This window comes from Coregonus clupeaformis, chromosome 18 (genome assembly GCF_020615455.1).
Source record: "Coregonus clupeaformis isolate EN_2021a chromosome 18, ASM2061545v1, whole genome shotgun sequence".
NCBI lineage: Eukaryota > Metazoa > Chordata > Actinopteri > Salmoniformes > Salmonidae > Coregonus > Coregonus clupeaformis.
In genome coordinates this window covers 37,621,215-37,646,907 of record NC_059209.1, presented here as the reverse complement: position 1 = coordinate 37,646,907, position 25,693 = coordinate 37,621,215, and the positions used below count along the sequence as shown (strand labels likewise).

The window sequence follows — 25,693 nt, the reverse complement described above, 5'->3', positions numbered from 1 at the left end:
GCACTGTTAGCTAGGTCTCACTAGACAACTACCATGTGCTGTAAACAGTAGCTATCGCTGTGCAGGCTACGCACTGTTAGCTAGGTCTCACTAGACAACTACCATGTGCTGTAAACAGTAGCTATCGCTGTGCAGGCTAGCTACGCACTGTTAGCTAGGTCTCACTAGACAACTACCATGTGCTGTAAACAGTAGCTATCGCTGTGCAGGCTACGCACTGTTAGCTAGGTCTCACTAGACAACTACCATGTGCTGTAAACAGTAGCTATCGCTGTGCAGGCTAGGCTACGCACTGTTAGCTAGGTCTCACTAGACAACTACCATGTGCTGTAAACAGTAGCTATCGCTGTGCAGGCTGGCTACGCACTGTTAGCTAGGTCTCACTAGACAACTACCATGTGCTGTAAACAGTAGCTATCGCTGTGCAGGCTAGGCTACGCACTGTTAGCTAGGTCTCACTAGACAACTACCATGTGCTGTAAACAGTAGCTATCGCTGTGCAGGCTAGGCTACGCACTGTTAGCTAGGTCTCACTAGACAACTACCATGTGCTGTAAACAGTAGCTATCGCTGTGCAGGCTACGCACTGTTAGCTAGGTCTCACTAGACAACTACCATGTGCTGTAAACAGTAGCTATCGCTGTGCAGGCTACGCACTGTTAGCTAGGTCTCACTAGACAACTACCATGTGCTGTAAACAGTAGCTATCGCTGTGCAGGCTACGCACTGTTAGCTAGGTCTCACTAGACAACTACCATGTGCTGTAAACAGTAGCTATCGCTGTGCAGGCTAGGCTACGCACTGTTAGCTAGGTCTCACTAGACAACTACCATGTGCTGTAAACAGTAGCTATCGCTGTGCAGGCTAGGCTACACTGTACAGTAACTCAGTGTCTGACAGGGAAAAGGCTTTAGATAACTCAGATTGGAGTAGAGGGATTTTATTGTCAACCATTTAAACTAGAGCTCTCAAATCCAACAAAGATCTGTTTTCACAAAAATGGGAATCGAGGCAAACCAAAGAATGATTGATGACTTCTCTACAGAACCAGTACACACCCAGTCCCTTAGGTGGAAACAATATTGAACTTAAAATAACTGTCATCTCAACTCAAATGAAAACTCCCAGAAATCCTATGGGGAATTATTATCAAGCAAAAGTTCTTCCACTCAAACAATGCATAATGTGGCATTCAATATGTGTAATGTTCTGTGTGCATGCCATGCATGCCATACATGTTATATCTAGTCCCCCTAATAGGGATGAGGTGAAGGGACTTGCACAAGGCACAATGTTTTTCTCAGAACAAAGTCTGTGGCTTTACATAGCTGGGTCCAAGCGAAGTGGTACTGTAGCGATGTGGGGTTGAACCTGCATTACTCCACAGACCTCTGTTGATCTTAGCGAAGAACCAGTCCTCAGACCTCTATGTTGATCTTAGCAAAGCGGTACTGCATTGACCCAGGGTTCCGTAGCAGCACCAATCCTCTCTGGCTGTCAGGCTGTCTGAGCAGGGTGTGTAGGAGCCCAGTGAGGCTGAGGAACCCAAGAGCCTCCCCACAGCCAGCCGACAGGGAGAAGTCCCCCTGGGTCACCCAGCCCAGAGTCACCCTGGAGCAGTGGGAGGTGACGCTGGGCAGGGGCTCCGGCCAGAGACCCAGGGTCAGGGCTGAGGTACAGGAGGAAGAGGGGGTGGTGATGTCTGGACCCAGAGTGAGGCTGGAAGAGGAACTGGGCTCAGGACCAGGGTTGACACTAGGGGCTGGGGCGGAGGCAGGGTCAGACTGCTTGTTTTCAGGCTTGGCGGAGGACGATGCTCCAGGTTTGTTGTGGTCCTTCTTGTGTGGGCGTTTGACACGGCTCTTGAAGTGGTCAGTGTGGAGAGGCTCCTGGGGGCCGGTGCAGCCCGGCTCCTTCCGAACCAGCTGGAGGTCATCTGCGGTGGGGACGCACACCAGAGCGTGCTGCTCCGGTCGGCCCTTGGTGAGGAGGGAGAGACGGGTCCACACCAGGCTGCCTCCACCGTGGGCCGAGAGGAGAGACGCTGCAACGTTACGGTTGAGTGGTGGCGTTGAGCCCAGGTTACGTGCCCTCTGACATTTAGAGGAAGTGGGGCGACACCAAGCTGACAGCTGCCTTAGAGACTTCCTGTTCCTGTAGAACACAGAGACAAAAAAAAAAAAAATCAGGGATCAGTGTTCATACTGCGGAACACAGAAACACCCAATCACAGCTCAGCGTTTATATAATACGGCCACGACTTCTAGGAAAGCCACTCTGTACCCTCAGTGAACCAACAAAGTGGTCTTAAAAAGGTATGAAATGTTTGTTTTTTTTAACCGCACAGTGATTCCCAGCACCACAAAATGGATGCAGCCAAAACGCAGTAAAATCTAATAAAATTTGAGCTCATGAAGTCAGCCATTACTCTAAGCTGCTGATTTACCGAGGACAATCTCTGATGTATGGCAGTAATTTGGGTCTGGATGTTCTCATCATGAAAGGTAGGCTGGGGAGGGGTTATGCATCAGAGCTGTCAAACACTACGCTACACTTTGGGGAAAAAAAGATAGTCATTATTAAAACAAAAATAGGGGTCTTTATAAAGGTGAAACGCAATTATTAAAACATGATGAATTAATACTATTAGTTATGCAGAGGAGAGGATGAAACTAATAGTGGATATAATGAAAAACACTTTAATACTGCGATTCAGGGCTCTAGTCAATCTGTGAAGCTGAAACTCTACAGATTCCGCTATAGAAATGTAAAGATGATGTCCTATTGAGCCGACGTATGCAGCGTTTACCGTGAATGCAGCCTCCGCTAAAGCGGGAACGTTGCCTTTAAAATGTCAATCACGCTGTAAAGATGAACTTCCACGACACGGATTGAATAGAGCCCTAACAGAATATGAGGAGGACATCGGACTTAGGAACTTTCCCTTACAAAACATGTCGTTTGTGATGTGAAAACACGGGCTAAGCAGGATACTATGAGCTAGTTAAGATGTGTCTTATTGACAGGTTAGCTGACGTCGTCACGAAAATGAAAAATAAGTGCACGCTTCAAATGGGGCAGAAGGCCGTGTGTCGTAATGATTCTGGATGGTCAGATCGCTAGCAACAATGACCAGAAGCTGCCTTGTGGGGAATCGTAGGCGTCTCGTTTCAGCTAGTTATCTTGTTCTTGATACCATGTCTTGTTTTGAGATGTTTTGACTGATGTCATGTCTATGCTAATATGGCAAACATTCGCTAGCTTACCAACAACAACTGGAACGATGGATTTGAGAGACAACGAGTGCTCATTGTGCAAATGTATTTATGTTTTCAATAAACATTAGAGACTAAATATAGTTGACATGTCAACAATCTAAGCCAACCCCGTCTGTTTTGTTGAATACTCGATTCTGATTGGGTAGAAGGGCATTCTAGAGTGTGCATTAACTTCAGATATACGGACAGTTGAGAAGATATTGGACACCTCTGAAGTAGTTCCAACAATAGATGCCTCATAACGTTCTAAATATCACTGCACCAAGCGGCCCTACCACATGGTCCATTATTTACAGATGATGTCCAGAGCTCAGTGTTTAACCCTTACATATACAGCATCATCCATAAGTGGCATCTACCTCAAGACTGTGAAGTTACTCTGGGGTGGTGTCACTTCCTGTTCCATCGGTGCGACAGCCTCCTCTCCTCCTCTTCCTCCTCCCTCCTTCACAATGAACTCCCACTCCTCGGCCAGCTGTTGCCAGGGACAACGGAACGGAGCCAGGCAGCCGTGTTTGATGTAATTGGTCCGTTTGGCTGGTGGGCGCCTACAGAGGTCAGGGGTCATGTTCTAGTTAAACTGTTTCAGGGCACGAGGGGCAGCCCAGCCGTTTAAATAACAATAATCCATAACACAGTCATTAGCCTCCACTGGAAATTAGCTCAATATCCAACTCAAAAGGATAGTTTTATATTAAAACTCTCACCAGTAATATGACTTGAATCTCAATAACAGTGTTATTACAGATCCTTTATTAATATGTTGGTTACATTATGGAACATCCAGAATACCAGTGAGTTGGACTTTCTTTATCAAACATTGAGTTTTTCCCTCAATACACCTGGAGTTACATCAGGTGATGCCAAACCCCCCTCCTCACCTCCTGAACTTGGCCAGCAGCTCAGCCTCCTGCTCTTCCTGGAAGCGTGCTCCTGCAGGGCAGTCTGGGTAGTCGTGGGGAAAGTGAGGCTCTCCTTTATTCTGGGCGTGTTTCAGACTCATCCTCAGCCCTCCGATTCGTACTCCTCTATAAACCTGAAGGAGAGGAGAGGAGAGGAGTGGAGGGGAACAGAGCAGTGGAGAGGAGAGAAGGGGAACAGAGGAGAGGAGAGGAGGTGGAGGGGAACAGAGGAGAGGAGGTGGAGGGGAGAGGAGAGGAGAGGGAGGGGGTTGAACAGACATGTTTGTAGTGATTAGTAATTTGTCTACATAAAGGAGGGGGTCCTCAAAAAGCACTATATCCACAATGTAAGTAGTGCACTATATAGGGAATAAGGTACCATTGGGTCCTGGTCTAAAGTAGTGCACTATATAGGGAATAAGTTGCCATTGGGTCCTGGTCTAAAGTAGTGCACTATATAGGGAATAGGGTACCATTGGGTCCTGGTCTAAAGTAGTGCACTATATAGGGAATAAGTTGCCATTGGGTCCTGGTCTAAAGTAGTGCACTATATAGGGAATAGGGTGCCATAGGGTCCTGGTCTAAAGTAGTGCACTATATAGGGAATAAGGTGCCATTGGGTCCTGGTCTAAAGTAGTGCACTATATAGGGAATAAGGTGCCATTGGGTCCTGGTCTAAAGTAGTGCACTATATAGGGAATAGGGTACCATTGGCTCCTGATCTAAAGTAGTGCACTATATAGGGAATAAGTTGCCATTGGGTCCTGGTCTAAAGTAGGGCACTATATAGGGAATAAGGTGCCATTGGGTCCTGGTCTAAAGTAGTGCACTATATAGGGAATAGGGTACCATTGGCTCCTGATCTAAAGTAGTGCACTATATAGGGAATAAGGTACCATTGGCTCCTGGTCTAAAGTAGTGCACTATATAGGGAATAAGTTGCCATTGGGTCCTGGTCTAAAGTAGTGCACTATATAGGGAATAAGGTACCATTTAAGCTGCAACATCAGTGTGTAGTCCATACCAGAGGTACCCAGAAGGCCATGCCCCAGGCCTTGGGTAGCAGCAGGTCCCAGCCCGACCCCCAGGACCCCATCTCTGTGCCCTGGCTCTTCCCAGACTGCTGCACCAGTAGGACGGGTACTCTACCCTGCAGGGGGGTGGGTAGTCTGGAGCCCGGGACCAGAACATCATTACGCAGTCTGTTTAGTTCCTGCAGACAGAGAGAGGAAGGATATGGGAGACACAAACCACGTTTCCATCCAAAGTTTTTAATGCAAGTCACAGCGTATGATAATGAATCACCACAGGTGTGACCGTATGATAATGATTCACCACAGGTGTGACCGTATGATAATGAATCACCACAGGTGTGACCGTATGATAATGAATCACCACAGGTGTGACCGTATGATAATGAATCACCACAGGTGTGACCGTATGATAATGAACCACCACAGGTGTGACCGTATGATAATGAACCACCACAGGTGTGACCGTATGATAATGAATCACCACAGGTGTGACCGTATGATAATGATTCACCACAGGTGTGACCGTATGATAATGAATAACCGCAGGTGTGACCGTATGATAATTAATCACCACAGGTGTGACCGTATGATAATGAATCACCACAGGTGTGACCGTATGATAATGATTCACCACAGGTGTGACCGTATGATAATGAATCACCACAGGTGTGACCGTATGATAATGATTCACCACAGGTGTGACCGTATGATAATGAATCACCACAAGTGTGACCGTATGATAATGAATCACCACAGGTGTGACCGTATGATAATGAATCACCACAGGTGTGACCGTATGATAATGAATCACCACAGGTGTGACCGTATGATAATGAATCACCACAGGTGTGACCGTATGATAATGAATCACCACAGGTGTGACCGTATGATAATGATTCACCACAGGTGTGACCGTATGATAATGAATGACCACAGGTGTGACCGTATGATAATGAATCACCACAGGTGTGACCGTATGATAATGATTCACCACAGGTGTGACCGTATGATAATGAATAACCGCAGGTGTGACCGTATGATAATTAATCACCACAGGTGTGACCGTATGATAATGAATCACCACAGGTGTGACCGTATGATAATGATTCACCACAGGTGTGACCGTATGATAATGAATCACCACAGGTGTGACCGTATGATAATGATTCACCACAGGTGTGACCGTATGATAATGAATCACCACAAGTGTGACCGTATGATAATGAATCACCACAGGTGTGACCGTATGATAATGAATCACCACAGGTGTGACCGTATGATAATGAATCACCACAGGTGTGACCGTATGATAATGAATCACCACAGGTGTGACCGTATGATAATGAATCACCACAGGTGTGACCGTATGATAATGATTCACCACAGGTGTGACCGTATGATAATGAATGACCACAGGTGTGACCGTATGATAATGATTCACCACAGGTGTGACCGTATGATAATGAATCACCACAGGTGTGACCGTATGATAATGAATCACCACAGGCGTGACCGTATGATAATGAATCACCACAGGTGTGACCGTATGATAATGATTCACCGCAGGTGTCATAGAAACAGTGTCGCTACAATTTCACAAATGTCAACAGAAAAATGTTCCTTAGACAGTTCCCGCCTGATCTTTTTGTGTTGGTAAAATGTATTATGCAAAGTAAACTTGGAGTCAGGCCATGATATGTTACGTTGTACTTCCACATGGAGAAGCATTAAGAGTTTATAGGCAGATTAAATACGTTCTGCTGAGCTTCATGGTGGTGATGGAGGGTGATGAGCTTCATGGTGGTGATGGAGGGTGGTGATGGAGGTGTGATGAGCTTCATGGTGGTGATGGAGGGTGATGAGCTTCATGGTGGTGATGGAGGGTGATGAGCTTCATGGTGGTGATGGAGGGTGATGAGCTTCATGGTGGTGATGGAGGGTGATGAGCATCATGGTGGTGATGGAGGGTGATGAGCATCATGGTGGTGATGGAGGGTGGTGATGGAGGGTGATGAGCTTCATGTACATTTCCAATAAATAGAGGGTTTTATTAGAATGCTGGTGACATGATGATCAACGCCTGGCTGCCAATTACCAAATAAAAATATGTCTCTTCTCCATATAACCTACTCTGTCCACTGACAGGGAACTGGTCTGTAGAACATGGTCCAGAACCTGTTGTCTATAGAACATGGTCCAGAACCTGTTGTCTGTAGAACATGGTCCAGAACCTGTTGTCTGTAGAACATGGTCCAGAACCTGTTGTCTGTAGAACATGGTCCAGAACCTGTTGTCTGTAGAACATGGTCCAGAACCTGTTGTCTGTAGAACATTGTCCAGAACCTGTTGTCTGTAGAACATGGTCCAGAACCTGTTGTCTGTAGAACATGGTCCAGAACCTGTTGTCTGTAGAACATGGTCCAGAACCTGTTGTCTGTAGAACATGGTCCAGAACCTGTTGGCTATAGAACATGGTCCAGAACCTGTTGGCTATAGAACATGGTCCAGAACCTGTTGTCTGTAGAACATGGTCCAGAACCTGTTGTCTGTAGAACATGGTCCAGAACCTGTTGGCTATAGAACATGGTCCAGAACCTGTCAGGGAACATACTATTATAGAGCTTAACAGTTTCTGTGACAAAACCATAGAGTTGAAAATGCGATGGAAGCCCATCTAACTTGTTTATTCGGTACCTGGGAATTTAACAACAGAAGGTATTATTATCTCCACTACGTCGTCTCACACAGCCTTTATCTGCAACAAGTCAATGTGATGGAAATCTCTGGTGGGACAATGTGCATATTGTTTTTATGTGGATTTTTGAATATTCACATGAAAATCTGTCGCCAATTGGATGGAAACCTAGCTACAGATGCAGTCAAGGATTCAATTAAACAGCAGGGTGGATTCTCGGAGAACAATCAAACATGACAGAGGAAACAAGATTGGACTCTTCTTCCTGGGTAGAGTCTCCTGGGGGACACACCTTTAGTAATGATATATTGACAGACATGATGCTACGGTTCAGTACCTGGTCTGTCATCTTGTTGTGTGTGACGTTGTCGCGGACAGACCGGTCCCACAGGGAACTCTGGCTGAGGTGTTCAGGGATCCCCTTTAACATCAGTTCCCTCCTCTTCTCTTCGTTCACTCCTGAAACAACATGACAGAGGGCATACTCCCGTATGACCAGGTACTCAGGAGAGTGTGTAGACTGGAGGAAGCACCCAACTAGCTGGCAACATCTATGGCTTCACCTAGTAGCTCTATATCCACTAAATAAGGAAGCAGAAGTGTGTGATGCAACACCCAGCCAGTTACTAAAAGGTAAATAAGAGAATCCCCTCTCCACTGGGGTTCTCTGCCTCTAACCCTGTTGCAGGGGCTGAGTCACTGGCTTGCTGGTGCTCTTTCATGCCGTCCCTGGGAGGGGTGCGTCACTTGAGTGGGTTGAGTTACTGACGTGATCTTCCTGTCTGGGTTGGCGCCCCCCCCTTGGTTTGTGCTGTGGTGGAGACCTCTGTGGGCTATACTCGGCCTTGTCTCAGGATTGTAAGTTGGTGGTTGGGGATATCCCTCTAGTGGTGCGGGGGCTGTGCTTTGGCGGAGTGGGTGGGGTTATATCCTTCCTGTTTGGCCCTGTCCGGGGTTTCTTCGGATGGGGCCACAGTGTCTCCGGACCGCTCCTGTCTCAGCCTCCAGTATTTATGCTGCAGTAGTTTATGTGTCGGGGGCTGGGGTTAGTTGGTTATACCTGGAGTACTTCTCCTGTCTTATCCAGTGTCCTGTGTGAATTTAAGTATGCTCTCTCTAATTCTCTCGTTCTCTCTTTCTCTCTGAGAACCTGAGCCCTAGGACCATACGTCAGGACTACCGGGCATGATGACACCTTGCTGTCCCCAGTCCGCCTGGCCTTGCTGCTATTCCAGTTTCAACTGTTCTGCCTGCGGCTACGAAACCCCTACCTGTCCCAGACCTGCTGTTTTCAACTCTTTAATGATCGGCTATGAAAAGCCAACTGAGAGACCTGAGCCCTAGGACCATACGTCGGGACTACCGGCCGTGGTGACTCCTTGCTGTCCCCAGTCCGCCTGGCCTTGCTGCTATTCCAGTTTCAACTGTTCTGCCTGCGGTTATGGAACCCCTACCTGTCCCAGACCTGCTGTTTTCAACTCTTAATGATCGGCTATGAAAAGCCAACTGAGATTTATTCCTGATTATTATTTGACCATGCTTGTCACTTATGAACATTTTTGAACATCTTGGCATGGTTCTGTTATAATCTCCACCCGGCACAGCCAGAAGAGGACTGGCCACCCCTCATAGCCTGGTTCCTCTCTAGGTTTCTTCCTAGGCTTTCGCCTTTCTAGGGAGTTTTTCCTAGCCACCGTGCTTCTACACCTGCATTACTAGCTGTTTGGGGTTTTAGGCTGGGTTTCTGTACAGCACTTCGAGATATTAGCTGATGTAAGAAGGGCTATATAAAATAAAATTGATTGATTGATTGATTGATTGAAGTGTGTGTGACCCTCTGTGGGCGTGGTCTGAGCACAGGGTCCTGCCAGGATTCGAACCTGGGACATCTGCATGGATGAGCAGAGGCTCCCCAGGAGCACAGGACCAGAGAAGACCCACAACCAGCCTCAGACAGGACCAGAGAAGACCCACAACCAGCCTCAGACAGGACCAGAAGACCAGAGAAGACCCACAACCAGCCTCAGACAGGACCAGAGAAGACCCACAACCAGCCTCAGACAGGACCAGACGCTCAGACAGGACCAGAGAAGACCCACAACCAGCCTCAGACAGGACCAGAAGACCAGAGAAGACCCACAACCAGCCTCAGACAGGACCAGAGAAGACCCACAACCAGCCTCAGACAGGACCAGAGAAGACCCACAACCAGCCTCAGACAGGACCAGAAGACCAGAGAAGACCCACAACCAGCCTCAGACAGGACCAGAGAAGACCCACAACCAGCCTCAGACAGGACCAGAGAAGACCCACAACCAGCCTCAGACAGGACCAGAAGACCAGAGAAGTACCCACAGAACCTCCCTACCCTCAGGACCTATTCCCAGGACTATCACATTCACAAACACAGGGTCCTGTTCAGCAGGGCACAATGTATTACATTTTCTTGCATGCGTTCTGATTGGATATTAGGTAGTAGGGCTACCTCACAGTTTCACTCCTATGTGTGTGTTCTGAGCATGGCCCAGGTATAATCACCCTAAAGGAGTATAATAATGTAATGTCAACTATATCCGACCCGTCTGAACCACCCCCCACCCTGCCTGCTGGCTCAGAGGTTACCTTGTTCCTTCCTGATGTCGGGCACGGCCACGCTTCTCTTGTTTGGTAAGGTCAATCTGGGGTCATCCACCGTCAGACCCAGAACTGAGCCGGCTGGGACCTCCGCTGTGGAGAACACACCTGAGGGGGAGACAGACGGGCACAGACATGAGTTACGCTTTGGTGCCTCTAGGGCCATTCAGAAAACTGATTCAGGACCTTATTACGGATGAATGTGTGTTTCCTGTGACCGTGTTTTAGTTTATGCTTTGCATTTTCTATTTATTTTTGTCATTTAGGGCTCATCTGCATAAAGAGACCCTGGTCTCAGTAGGACTCCCTGATCAAAAAGGATATATATATATACAGTACCAGTCAAAAGTTTGGACACACCTACTCATTCAAGGGTTTTCCCTTTATTTGTACTATTTTCTACATTGTAGAATAATAGTGAAGACAAAACTATGAAATAACACATATGGAATCATGTAGTAACCAAAAAAAGTGTTAAACAAATGAAAATATATTTTATATTTGAGATTCTTCAAATAGCCACCCTTTGCCTTGATGACAGCTTTGCACACTCTTGGAAAAGTATTCAAGGTGAAGCTAGTTGAGAGAATGCCAACAGTCTTGAAGGTGTTCCCACATATGCTGAGCACTTGTTGGCTGCTTTTCCTTCACTCTGCTGTCCGACTCATCCCAAACCATCTCAATTGGGTTGAGGTCGGGGGATTGTGGAGGCCAGGTCATCTGATGCAGCACTCCATCACTCTCCTTCTTGGTCAAATAGCCCTTACACAGCCTGGAGGTGTGTTGGGTCATTGTCCTGTTGAAAAACAAATGATAGTCCCACTAAAGCCCAAACCAGATGGGATGGCATATCGCTGCAGAATGCTGTGGTGGCCATGCTGGTTAAGTGTGCCTTGAATTCTAAATAAATCACAGACAGTGTCACCAGCAAAGCACCCCCACACCATAACACCACCTCCTCCATGCTTTACGGTGGGAAATACACATGCGGAGATCATCCGTTCACCCACACCGCATCTCAGAAAGACACGGCGGTTGGAACCATAAATCTCCAATTTGGACTCCAGACTAAAGGACAGATTTCCACCGGTCTAATGTCCATTGCTCGTGTTTCTTGGCCCAAGCAGGTCTCTTCTTCTTATTGGTGTCCTTTAGTAGTGGTTTCTTTGCAGAAATTTGACCATGAAGGCCTGATTCACACAGTCCCCTCTGAACAGTTGATGTTGAGATGTGTCTGCGACTTGAACTCTGTGAAACATTTATTTGGGCTGCAATTTCTGAGGCTGGTAACACTAATGAACTTATCCTCTGCAGCAGAGGTAACTCTGGGTCTTCCATTCCTGTGGCGGTCCTCATGAGAGCCAGTTTCGTCATAGCGCTTGATGGTTTTTGCGACTGCACTTGAAGAAACTTTCAAAGTTCTTGAAATGTTCCGTAGTAGCCTCTGTGATAGTGAAGGCTGTTTAACAGTCTGATGGCCTTGAGATAGAAGCTGTCTTTCAGTCTCTCTGTCCCAGCTTTGATGCACCTGTACTGACCTCGCCTTCTGGATGATAGCAGGGTGAACAGGCAGTGGCTCGGGTGGTAGTTGTCCTTGATGATATTTTTGGCCTTCCTGTGACATCGGGTGCTGTAGGTGTCCTGGAGGGCAGGTAGTTTGCCCCCGGTGATGCGTTCGGCAGACCGCACCACCCTCTGGAGAGCCCTGTGGTTGCGGGAGTGCAGTTGCCGTACCAGGCGGTGATACAGCCCGACAGGATGCTCTCAATTGTGCATCTGTAAAAGTTTGTGAGGGTCTTAGGGGCCAAGCCTAATTTCTTCAGCCTCCTGAGGTTGAAGAGACGCTGTTGCGCCTTCTTCACCACACTGTCTGTGTGGGTGGACCATTTCAGATTGTCAGTGATGTGTACGCTGATGAACTTGAAGCTTTCCACCTGCTCCACTGCGGTCCCGTCGATGTGGATAGGGGGGTGCTCCCTCTGCTGTCTCCTGAAGTCCACGATCATCTCCTTTGTTTTGTTGATATTGAGTGAGAGGTTATTTTCCTGGCATCACTCCGCCAGGGCCCTCACCTCCTCCCTGTAGGCTGTCTCATCGTTGTTGGTAATCAAGCCTACTACTGTTGTGTCGTCTGCAAACTTGATGATTGAGTTGGAGGCATGCGTGGCCACGCAGTCATGGGTGAACAGGGAGTACAGGAGGGGGCTGAGCACGCACCCTTGTGGGGCCCCTGTGTTGAGGATCAGCGAAGTGGAGGTGTTGTTTCCTACCTTCACCACCTGGGGGCGGCCCGTCAGGAAGTCCAGGACCCAGTTGCACAGGGCGGGGTTGACACCCAGGGCCTCGAGCTTAATGATGAGCTTGGAGGGTACTATGGTGTTGAATGCTGAGCTATAGTCAATGAACAGCATTCTTACATAGGTATTCCTCTTGTCCAGATGGGATAGGGCAGTGTGCAGTGTGATGCATCGTCTGTGGATCTATTGGGGCGGTAAGCAAATTGAAGTGGGTCTAGGGTGACAGGTAAGGTGGAGGTGATATGATCCTTGACTAGTCTCTCAAAGCACTTCATGATGACAGAAGTGAGTGCTACGGGGCGATAGTCGTTTAGTTCAGTTACCTTTGCTTTCTTGGGTACAGGAACAATGGTGGCCATCTTGAAGCAAGTGGGGACAGCAGACTGGGATAGGGAGAGATTGAATATGTCCGTAAACACTCCAGCCAGCTGGTCTGCGCATGCTCTGAGGACGTGGCTAGGAATGCCTTCTGGGCCGGCAGCCTTGCGAGGGTTAACACGTCTTGCAGCAAGACGTCGGTGTCTGCGACGTGGCTGGTTTTCCCTTTGTAGTCCGTGATTGTCTGTAGACCCTGCCACATACGTCTCCTGTCTGAGCCGTTGAATTGCGACTCCACTTTGTCTCGATATTGACTTGTTGTCTGTTTGATTGCCTTGCGGAGGGAACGACCACTCTGTTTGTATTCTGCCATATTCCCAGTCACCTTGTCATGGTTAAATGCAGTAATAATAATAATAATAATAATAATATGCCATTTAGCAGACGCTTTTATCCAAAGCGACTTACAGTCATGCGTGCATACATTTTTGTGTATGGGTGGTCCCGGGGATCGAACCCACTACCTTGGCGTTACAAGCGCCGTGCTCTACCAGCTGAGCTACAGAGGACCACGGTTCGTGCTTTCAGTTTTTCGCGAATGCTGCCATCTATCCACGGTTTCTGGTTAGGGTAGGTTTTAATAGTCACAGTGGGTACGACATCTCCTATACACTTCCTTATAAACCCACTCACCGAATCAGCGTCTATATTATTCCAGGTGACTACCTCATGAAGCTGGTTGAGAGAATGCCAAGAGTGTGCAAAGCTGTCATTAAGGCAAAGGGTGGCTACTTTGAAGAATCTCAAATATAAAATATATTTTGATTTGTTTAACACTTTTTTGGTTACTACATGATTCCATATGTGTTATTTCATAGTTTTGAGGTCTTCACTATTATTCTACAATGTAGAAAATAGTAAAAATAAAGAAAAACCCTGGAATGAGTAGGTGTGTCCAAACCTTTGACTGGTACTGTATATATTTGGTTTAAATACACACACAGTCCAATTGCGCCACTAACAAAGTATACAATAACAACTACTCTGAATGTTGATACACAACATGACATGATAATAAGATAATAATGTTGATCTAATCCAGGGCTCTCCAACCCTGTTCCTAGAGAGATACCCTCCTGTAGGTTTTAACTCCAACCCTGTTCCTGGAGAGAGATACCCTCCTGTAGATTTTAACTCCCCCTCCTGTAGGTTTTAACTCCAACCCTGTTCCTGGAGAGACACCCTCCTGTAGGTTTTAACTCCAACCCTGTTCCTGGAGAGAGATACCCTCCTGTAGGTTTTAACTCCAACCCTGTTCCTAGAGAGATACCCTCCTGTAGGTTTTAACTCCAACCCTGTTCCTGGAGAGAGATACCCTCCTGTAGGTTTTAACTCCAACCCTGTTCCTAGAGATACCCTCCTGTAGGTTTTAACTCCAACCCTGTTCCTAGAGAGATACCCTCCTGTAGGTTTTAACTCCAACCCTGTTCCTGGAGAGCTACCCTCCTGTAGGTTTTAACTCCAACCCTGTTCCTAGAGAGAGACCCTCCTGTAGGTTTTAACTCCAACCCTGTTCCTGGAGAGATACCCTCCTGTAGGTTTTAACTCCAACCCTGTTCCTGGAGAGCTACCCTCCTGTAGGTTTTAACTCCAACCCTGTTCCTGGAGAGAGATACCCTCCTGTAGGTTTTCACTCCAACCCTGTTCCTAGAGAGATACCCTCCTGTAGGTTTTAACTCCAACCCTGTTCCTGGAGAGATACCCTCCTGTAGGTTTACGCTCTAACCCTGTTCCTGGAGAGAGACCCTCCTGTAGGTTTACGCTCCAACCCTAATCTAGTTCACAATCATAATAATTAGCTGGTTGATAAGCTAAATCAGGTTAGTTACAGCTGGGGTTGAAACAAAAACCTACAGGAGGGTAGCTCTCCAGGAACAGGGTTGGAGAGCCCTGATCTATAATATAATAATTATAATATGCCATTTAGCAGACGCTTTTATCCAAAGCGACTTACAGTCATGTGTGCATACATTTTTACGTATGGGTGGTCCCGGGGATCGAACCCACAACCCTGGCGTTACAAGCGCCATGCTCTACCAGCTGAGCTACAGAGGACCACAAAATGTTACAATGTTTGTATTTACATGTTAGTCATTTAGCAGAGCGACTTACAGTTAGTGAGTGCATACATTTTTCATACTGGCCCCCCCGTGGGAATCGAACCCACAACCCTGGCGTTGCAAGCGCCGTGCTCTACCAACTGAGCTACAGGGGGACTGTAATCTAATGAATTGATGTGGTCCTCTGTAGCTCAGCTGGTAGAGAATGGCTCTTGTAACGCCAGGGTAGTGGGTTCGATCCCCGGGACCACCCATACGTAAAAATGTATGCGCACATGACTGTAAGTCGCTTTGGATAAAAGCGTCTGCTAAATGGCATATTTTTTGTTGTTGTTGTAATGAATGAGGAACGTAGCTGTAAGTAACCCACCTTTGAGGACGTTGAAGACACCAGCTTGTTGTCGATGAAGAGTCACGTTACAGTCGTCTCTGCAGTGATCTGACCACCAGAAGGGAGACGGTCCGGGATTACTAGCAGCCTGAAATAAAGACAGAACACCTGACTAACGCCTTACACTGGAACATACAGGATATTAGCTGACCTCTAGATAAATCATCCCAGGTTACAGGATATTAGCTGGCCTCTAGATAAATCATCCCAGGTTACAGGATATTAGCTGGTCTCTAGATAAATCATCCCAGGTTACAGGATATTAGCTGGCCTCTAGATAAATCATCCCAGGTTACAGGATATTAGCTGGCCTCTAGATAAATCATCCCAGGTTACAGGATATTAGCCGGTCTCTAGATAAATCATCCCAGGTTACAGGATATTAGCTGGTCTCTAGATAAATCATCCCAGGTTACAGGATATTAGCTGGTCTCTAGATAAATCATCCCAGGTTACAGGATATTAGCCGGTCTCTAGATAAATCATCCCAGGTTACAGGATATTAGCTGGCCTCTAGATAAATCATCCCAGGTTACAGGATATTAGCTGGCCTCTAGATAAATCATCCCAGGTTACAGGATATTAGCTGGCCTCTAGATAAATCATCCCAGGTTACAGGATATTAGCCGGTCTCTAGATAAATCATCCCAGGTTACAGGATATTAGCTGGCCTCTAGATAAATCATCCCAGGTTACAGGATATTAGCTGGTCTCTAGATAAATCATCCCAGGTTACAGGATATTAGCTGGTCTCTAGATAAATCATCCCAGGTTACAGGATATTAGCTGGCCTCTAGATAAATCATCCCAGGTTACAGGATATTAGCCGGTCTCTAGATAAATCATCCCAGGTTACAGGATATTAGCTGGCCTCTAGATAAATCATCCCAGGTTACAGGATATTAGCTGGTCTCTAGATAAATCATCCCAGGTTACAGGATATTAGCCGGTCTCTAGATAAATCATCCCAGGTTACAGGATATTAGCTGGCCTCTAGATAAATCATCCCAGGTTACAGGATATTAGCCGGTCTCTAGATAAATCATCCCAGGTTACAGGATATTAGCTGGCCTCTAGATAAATCATCCCAGGTTACAGGATATTAGCTGGCCTCTAGATAAATCATCCCAGGTTACAGGATATTAGCCGGTCTCTAGATAAATCATCCCAGGTTACAGGATATTAGCCGGTCTCTAGATAAATCATCCCAGGTTACAGGATATTAGCTGGCCTCTAGATAAATCATCCCAGGTTACAGGATATTAGCCGGTCTCTAGATAAATCATCCCAGGTTACAGGATATTAGCCGGTCTCTAGATAAATCATCCCAGGTTACAGGATATTAGCTGGCCTCTAGATAAATCATCCCAGGTTACAGGATATTAGCTGGCCTCTAGATAAATCATCCCAGGTTACAGGATATTAGCTGGCCTCTAGATAAATCATCCCAGGTTACAGGATATTAGCTGGTCTCTAGATAAATCATCCCAGGTTACAGGATATTAGCTGGCCTCTAGATAAATCATCCCAGGTTACAGGATATTAGCTGGTCTCTAGATAAATCATCCCAGGTTACAGGATATTAGCTGGCCTCTAGATAAATCATCCCAGGTTACAGGATATTAGCTGGCCTCTAGATAAATCATCCCGGGTTACAGGATATTAGCTGGCCTCTAGATAAATCATCCCAGGTTACAGGATATTAGCCGGTCTCTAGATAAATCATCCCAGGTTACAGGATATTAGCCGGTCTCTAGATAAATCATCCCAGGTTACAGGATATTAGCCGGTCTCTAGATAAATCATCCCAGGTTACAGGATATTAGCCGGCCTCTAGATAAATCATCCCAGGTTACAGGATATTAGCTGGCCTCTAGATAAATCATCCCAGGTTACAGGATATTAGCTGGCCTCTAGATAAATCATCCCAGGTTACAGGATATTAGCTGGCCTCTAGATAAATCATCCCAGGTTACAGGATATTAGCTGGCCTCTAGATAAATCATCCCAGGTTACAGGATATTAGCTGGCCTCTAGATAAATCATCCCAGGTTACAGGATATTAGCTGGCCTCTAGATAAATCATCCCAGGTTACAGGATATTAGCTGGCCTCTAGATAAATCATCCCAGGTTACAGGATATTAGCTGGCCTCTAGATAAATCATCCCAGGTTACAGGATATTAGCTGGTCTCTAGATAAATCATCCCAGGTTACAGGATATTAGCTGGCCTCTAGATAAATCATCCCAGGTTACAGGATATTAGCTGGCCTCTAGATAAATCATCCCAGGTTACAGGATATTAGCTGGCCTCTAGATAAATCATCCCAGGTTACAGGATATTAGCTGGCCTCTAGATAAATCATCCCAGGTTACAGGATATTAGCTGGCCTCTAGATAAATCATCCCAGGTTACAGGATATTAGCTGGCCTCTAGATAAATCATCCCAGGTTACAGGATATTAGCTGGCCTCTAGATAAATCATCCCAGGTTACAGGATATTAGCTGGCCTCTAGATAAATCATCCCAGGTTACAGGATATTAGCTGGCCTCTAGATAAATCATCCCAGGTTACAGGATATTAGCTGGCCTCTAGATAAATCATCCCAGGTTCTTACATCACAGTGTGTGGCAGGCGCCAAGGTTTCAGTCAGAACGGAATGTGATAGAGGTCCAATCAGACGATAGCGCACCATCTCCATGGTGAGATCACTGCAAAACAACAGTAAACAACAACAACATCCATGAAGTACACACGGTTGAGAATAAAGGGAGGGTTTATAAATTGACAGAAAACAATAAATGTATGACTAAATCCTGATGTATTAACATTCAGGAAGTCTTCACACCATCAAGGTGCCAACCTCCAGGCACAGCTAACACGGAGATGTGCTTAGAGCTTCAAGAGCCTCTGAAAGCAGTAAGGTTTGAACCAACCTGATGACTATGCCAGTGGTGCAGGACCTCCAGGTGACAGGTGTGGTACCAGACGTGGTGCTGCACCCCAGGAGCTTCTTGGCTGGTGGCCCTGCAGCCTCACGCTCCCCCGAGGACCACTTCCTCTTAGAACCAGAACCAGAGGCCTGCTCAGCCTCAGGACAAGCCCCAGGGCCATGGGCCAGAGTGGGGGTAGGGGCTGGGGTAGAGGTGGGCGCCAGGGCTGGCTGTGGGACAGGAAGCTCCACTGGAGCAGGTGGAAGTACAGCCTCAGAACACTGACAGACAGCCTGCAGCTCTGGGAGGAGATCCTGAAAACGGTTACAGTCATCACACAGTCATCACACAGTCATCACACAGTCATCACACAGCTATCACACAGCAGTTACTTTAAGGATGAATAATGAAAGCACTACATCGCCAGGCCTACTGACTATCAACAGCATTACCCTGTCACTTTACAGTATAAGATGGTACTTTACTGATCCCAACGGGGACATCTGATCGATGGTACTTTACTGATCCCAAAGGGGACATCTGATCGATAGTACTGTACTGATCCCAAAGGGGACATCTGATCGATAGTACTTTACTGATCCCAAAGGGGACATTTGATCGATAGTACTGTACTGATCCCAAAGGGGACATCTGATCGATAGTACTGTACTGATCCCAAAGGGGACATCTGATTGATAGTACTTTACTGATCCCAAAGGGGACATCTGATTGATAGTACTTTACTGATCCCAAAGGGGACATTTGATCGATAGTACTGTACTGATCCCAAAGGGGACATCTGATCGATAGTACTGTACTGATCCCAAACGGGACATCTGATTGATAGTACTTTACTGATCCCAAAGGGGACATCTGATTGATAGTACTTTACTGATCCCAAAGGGGACATCTGATCGATAGTACTTTACTGATCCCAAAGGGGACATCTGATCGATAGTACTTTACTGATCCCAAAGGGGACATCTGATCGATGGTACTGTACTGATCCCAAAGGGGACATCTGATTGATAGTACTTTACTGATCCCAAAGGGGACATCTGATCGATGGTACTTTACTGATCCCAAAGGGGACATCTGATCGATAGTACTTTACTGATCCCAAAGGGGACATCTGATCGATAGTACTTTACTGATCCCAAAGGGGACATCTGATCGATGGTACTTTACTGATCCCAAAGGGGACATCTGATCGATAGTACTTTACTGATCCCAAAGGGGACATCTGATCGATGGTACTTTACTGATCCCAAAGGGGACATCTGATCGATAGTACTTTACTGATCCCAAAGGGGACATCTGATCGATGGTACTTTACTGATCCCAAAGGGGACATCTGATTGATAGTACTTTACTGATCCCAAAGGGGACATCTGATCGATGGTACTTTACTGATCCCAAAGGGGACATCTGATCGATGGTACTTTACTGATCCCAAAGGGGACATCTGATCGATGGTACTTTACTGATCCCAAAGGGGACATCTGATCGATAGTACTTTACTGATCCCAAAGGGGACATCTGATTGATAGTACTTTACTGATCCCAAAGGGGACATCTGATCGATGGTACTTTACTGATCCCAAAGGGGACATCTGATCGATAGTACTTTACTGATCCCAAAGGGGACATCTGATCGATGGTACTTTACTGATCCCAAAGGGGACATCTGATCGATAGTACTTTACTGATCCCAAAGGGGACATCTGATCGATAGTACTTTACTGATCCCAAAGGGGACATCTGATCGATAGTACTTTACTGATCCCAAAGGGGACATCTGATTGCACCAGCTTACAGACAACGATAAAGACATTACACCATCAATGAATAGTTGAACGTTTGCTCAATACTTCTAATACTGATTTGATTCTGCATTTTAGTCCCTCTGACCGGTTTCATGGTGGGGTGCGCCCAGATCCACAGCTGTCTGTGTGTTGATCCCTGGTCGTCCTGGTCGTCCTGGCCCCGCCCCCGTGTTCTGGGTCTCCAGAGGAACGTTACAGGCCCCAGGGGCTGGAGAGGGTACTGTCCTGCCCTGTAAACCACCACACGGCCCTGTCTCCTGCCGGACACACACATGGCTGCTGCAAACGTAGGCCCTGTGGTTACAACAGATGTCGTCATCATCAATAATACCGTAAAGCAGAGGTCACATATTTGTATAGACCACCCAACTCGAAGAACCAATCCCACAGCTTTTCATACAGTTGGTTCAAGTTTTTCAAACTTTCTACTGAAATACTTGTATATTTCTCGAGACTGATGCTGCGTTTAGACGAGGGATGCAAAAAACGTCATACCAGTCAGCATAGCGATACTAGAAAGCAAGAAACGGGGTGACGGCAAAAGTAAGCCAGCACGACGGTATGCGTTGCTATGGTGATTTCACTAAACAGCGCAAATCAACATCCGGGTATAAAACAACGCTACTGCAGGTGGCAAAAGTTTAAATATTTTAACTCTGGTGGCAAGTCCCGTCTACCGTGGCGGCTGATGTCATTCACCGCCAGCCTCAACGGCCTTCACCGTCGTGCTCTCGTTGAAAACAATGACATCCGATTTTGCCGTCTACCTCGTACCATCTAAACGCAGCATGATTGACACTGTGGTTTGTTTGTGAGGAGTGAACAGGAAAAGCAGTACTCACCAGCTTCCTTGCTGGTCAGCTTAGAGAGGGTAGCTAACAGCTGTTCCTCTGATCCCTGTAACTCCACACAGCAGTAGTAGGACATGTCCTGGGTAGACGGGGATACAGAGGATTCACTTTGGGATACATACTAACACTTCGAAATATGATTTTACTAGCTGGCAACTGCTGTATTCACATCTGATCACACAGCAAACATTTGTCGCTCATGTTCGTACCGCGTGAACACCAGACCTGGGTAGAAAACTGTTGTCATTTATTATATACTTTGTGTTACAGAGACTACTATTTTTGTAATCACAAAGTAAACCTATTTAGAAGAACTTGAAGTCAAGTGTTACTGTTTTCTTTTATACCTGTATTTCCTCTGTGTTTTGAAACTCCAAAGTGTTGAACTTTGAATGTTAAGATGAGTCCATGTCCTTCACTGTTGCCTAGATCTAGCTAAATGCCTGAAAATGACGTTTTCAGGCCTAAACATTTGTCTTATCACAAGTCATGTCCCAGGCCATTAGTTGAGTATATCCACCTACAGTGCCTTCAGAAAGTATTCACACCCATTGACTTTTTCCACATTTTGTTGTGTTACAGTCTGAATTTAAAAATTAATTAAATTTAGATTTTAAAATGTGTGTGAATAACTTCTGTGTTAGAAATTGAGATTTTTCCAGTCTAGCGAAGTCTCCAACCTCGCAAAAGGAAACTGGGCCAAACCCCCTCCCCCTATTTATAGATAATTGGTTGATTGGTTTTACTTGATTATCTACAGCTGGGGCCGGTTCAGGAGAATGGAAATGTACAGAATGTTCAGACAGATTGGAATAGTATATGAAACGGAGTGCTCTATTCATTTTATTTCTATCTGCAACATACCAATCCAGATACAGCCTTTCCATTAGTTGAAGGCAGCCAATCCAATCGTTTCAGAAAAGTTGTTTCTATAATACATAGGTCAGGAAGTATTTGTAAAAAGTATTTGCTTTCTGAGATCTGTATTCAAATAGTTTAGAAAAGGTCGTCTTTTTGGGGAATCTGTATTCAAATAATCCCCCAGAAATGTTTTTACTTTCCACAATGCATATTTAAAACTATAGTTATCCCAGGTCTGGTGAACTCATAACCTTATTCAGCAGTACTTTGAACAGGGCCCTATAATCAATCAATCAATCAAATGTATTTTATATTAGTTGTCCCAAAGTGCTTTATAGATATCCAGCCTAAACAGGCTCCGTGGGTAAAGACACTAACCTGCAGAAGACAGTGGGAGCTCATGGCTCTGCAGCAGGCTCTAACACTAACCTGCAGAAGACAGTGGGAGCTCATGGCTCTGCAGCAGGCTCTAACACTAACCTGCAGTAGACAGTGGGAGCTCATGGCTCTGCAGCAGGCTCTAACACTAACCTGCAGTAGACAGTGGGAGCTCATGGCTCTGCAGCAGGCTCTAACGCTAACCTGCAGTAGACAGTGGGAGCTCATGGCTCTGCAGCAGGCTCTAACACTAACCTGCAGTAGACAGTGGGAGCTCATGGCTCTGCAGCAGGCTCTAACGCTAACCTGCAGTAGACAGTGGGAGCTCATGACTCTGCAGCAGGCTCTAACACTAACCTGCAGTAGACAGTGGGAGCTCATGGCTCTGCAGCAGGCTCTAACACTAACCTGCAGTAGACAGTGGGAGCTCATGGCTCTGCAGCAGCCTCTAACGCTAACCTGCAGAAGACAGTGGGAGCTCATGGCTCTGCAGCAGGCTCTGTAACACTAACCTGCAGTAGACAGTGGGAGCTCATGGCTCTGCAGCAGCCTCTAACGCTAACCTGCAGAAGACAGTGGGAGCTCATGGCTCTGCAGCAGGCTCTGTAACACTAACCTGCAGTAGACAGTGGGAGCTCATGGCTCTGCAGCAGGCTCTGTAACACTAACCTGCAGTAGACAGTGGGAGCTCATGGCTCTGCAGCAGGCTCTGTAACACTAACCTGCAGTAGACAGTGGGAGCTCATGGCTCTGCAGCAGGCTCTAACACTAACCTGCAGTAGACAGTGGGAGCTCATGGCTCTGCAGCAGGCTCTGTAACACTAACCTGCAGTAGACAGTGGGAGCTCATGGCTCTGCAGCAGGCTCTAACACTAACCTGCAGTAGACAGTGGGAGCTCATGGCTCTGCAGCAGGCTCTAACACTAACCTGCAGTAGACAGTGGGAGCTCATGGCTCTGCAGCAGGCTCTAACGCTAACCTGCAGTAGACAGTGGGAGCTCATGGCTCTGCAGCAGGCTCTAACACTAACCTGCAGTAGACAGTGGGAGCTCATGGCTCTGCAGCAGGCTCTAACGCTAACCTGCAGTAGACAGTGGGAGCTCATGACTCTGCAGCAGGCTCTAACACTAACCTGCAGTAGACAGTGGGAGCTCATGGCTCTGCAGCAGGCTCTAACACTAACCTGCAGTAGACAGTGGGAGCTCATGGCTCTGCAGCAGGCTCTAACACTAACCTGCAGTAGACAGTGGGAGCTCATGGCTCTGCAGCAGGCTCTAACACTAACCTGCAGTAGACAGTGGGAGCTCATGGCTCTGCAGCAGGCTCTAACACTAACCTGCAGTAGACAGTGGGAGCTCATGGCTCTGCAGCAGGCTCTAACACTAACCTGCAGTAGACAGTGGGAGCTCATGGCTCTGCAGCAGGCTCTAACACTAACCTGCAGTAGACAGTGGGAGCTCATGGCTCTGCAGCAGGCTCTAACACTAACCTGCAGTAGACAGTGGGAGCTCATGGCTCTGCAGCAGGCTCTGTAACACTTGTAGGTTGGCCTGTCTCCCAGACAGTAGCCCCATCTCTTGACCATGTGGAAGCGCTTGGCGTGCCAGATGTGCGTCTCCAGCCACAGGTTCTTCCGCTGGCGCCGGTTGAACTCCAGAAGCATGTTGCCGTGGCGACGCCGGGCTTTACGGCTCTTGCTATTGGACTGTTCCTTCTTCACCTTCTGACCAGCCTTCTGACTCTTCTCCAACTGAATGAGAGACGAAACATCCAGAATATTTCCACCGCTGGTGTGTAATGTGACTAGTCTTGGCTCTAGATGAGACTAGTCATTCCTCCATGTATGGACATGACAATAACAGAGAACACAGATCTGGGACACCAGGCTATAAAGTCAAGAGAGAGAGACTGTGTTTCACTGTGTGTGACTGTGTATGACTGTGTATGACTGTGTGTGACTGTGTATGACTGTGTGTGACTGTGAGCGTGTGTGTTACTTAGACAAACCCACCATGTTGTTGGCCATGTCTCTCAGCCTGCAGGGCAGCCTCTTGGTGTCATGGCTCATGGCTCTCCTCCTCATGTGTTTAGGAAGAGCTCCAAACACATGGGAGCTGCCTGTTGTCTTGGTGACAGCCTTCAACATGGCGTTCACCTCTGCTGCCCGGGCCTTGGCAAACGCTGAGGCTGAGGAGAGAGGAGTGCAAGCACAGCACATCACAAAGGCTGGCTGGGATTCAATGTGTTGAAGCAACAGCCATTATTTTGCGCATTCTAAATGCCATTGGAATACTGTAATATGCTGTTGATTTGCAGCTGGTTCAACATTGAAACGCAAAAGTGATCAGTAGGAACCTGTATCAGTTTAAAAACCATCAAGACATTGACAACCTTGTGCAGGAAGGTGTTCTTACCAGTGATGTATTTGGGCAGGTCCTGTGTGTAGTCCCCCTGTCCTCCTCTCTGGTGGCCCCGGACCCAGCCCCCTCCCTGGGCATGGCCTGAGTGAGAGGACCCCTGGCCCCTTGGATGTGGAGACTGATCATGGCCTCGACCTGTAGGGGTGTGCCCTCCGTTCCTCCAGTGTGAGCTGCCCTGGCCCGGGGAGGAATAGGTGACGTTGATCGGCTGGTTCCTCATCTTCTTATCGCGCATCCTGTGTTTGGCTGTAGACATTTTGATAGCTCTGCAGAAAATAAACAATAACATGATATCACTAATTGATAACAAGGCTTATGGTACTGTCAAAATGATCCTATCCTGGGACACGAGTAGGCTACTAGCTACTATTTAAGAGTGAATTGCATGCCCACAGTCACTGTTAGCATGTTATTGTCAGCAAAGCTATGAAAGACATGCCATTCAATCTGCCCTCAGCTAGCTTGCTAGCTAAATTAGCGACTACTTTGCATGCCAAAAACAGGCTACGCTAACGAGTTATAAAGTTATCCACTTCCATCACACCACAATGTATTTGTAAAGATAACAGAAAATATATTCACTTTCAAATCCTGAAGACAGGAGCAGTCATATTTCAAAACCACGCTGTACGCTCACATTTCTGTCTACATCTCTTCCGCATAAATATGACGTATATCTTGTTCCGGTTAAATTGTGATCATGGGAAATGTAGTATATAGTAGATATACTTGCTCACGTCAAGAAAATATGGC

General features: G+C 46.8%; 1 protein-coding gene across 1 annotated transcript; it reads right to left on the bottom strand.

Annotated features, from left to right (window-relative positions):
- Positions 1-720: 720 nt before the first annotated feature.
- Positions 721-25,611, bottom strand: LOC121555780 (ribonucleases P/MRP protein subunit POP1-like). Its single transcript, XM_045226863.1, has 15 exons — positions 25,523-25,611; positions 24,935-25,206; positions 24,532-24,707; positions 24,010-24,270; positions 21,273-21,360; positions 20,516-20,724; positions 18,608-18,918; positions 18,289-18,382; positions 15,649-15,757; positions 10,532-10,651; positions 8,247-8,368; positions 5,205-5,393; positions 4,160-4,314; positions 3,638-3,826; positions 721-2,154 (listed from the first exon to the last, which is right to left on the bottom strand). Exons 2-15 carry the CDS (start codon positions 25,194-25,196, stop codon positions 1,419-1,421), a joined length of 3,021 nt encoding a protein of 1,006 aa, XP_045082798.1. The 5' UTR covers positions 25,197-25,206; positions 25,523-25,611; the 3' UTR covers positions 721-1,418.
- Positions 25,612-25,693: the final 82 nt, after the last annotated feature.

Excerpts from the sequence above, each read along its gene's own strand:
- LOC121555780 (XM_045226863.1), bottom strand. The coding sequence starts at position 25,196 with ATGTCTACAGCCAAACACAGGATGCGCGATAAGAAGATGAGGAACCAG. Across the intron at positions 24,271-24,531 it reads GAGACATGGCCAACAACATG|TTGGAGAAGAGTCAGAAGGC; the intron begins GTGGGTTTGTCT and ends TCTCTCATTCAG. Across the intron at positions 2,155-3,637 it reads AGTAACTTCACAGTCTTGAG|GAACAGGAAGTCTCTAAGGC; the intron begins GTAGATGCCACT and ends TGTGTTCTACAG.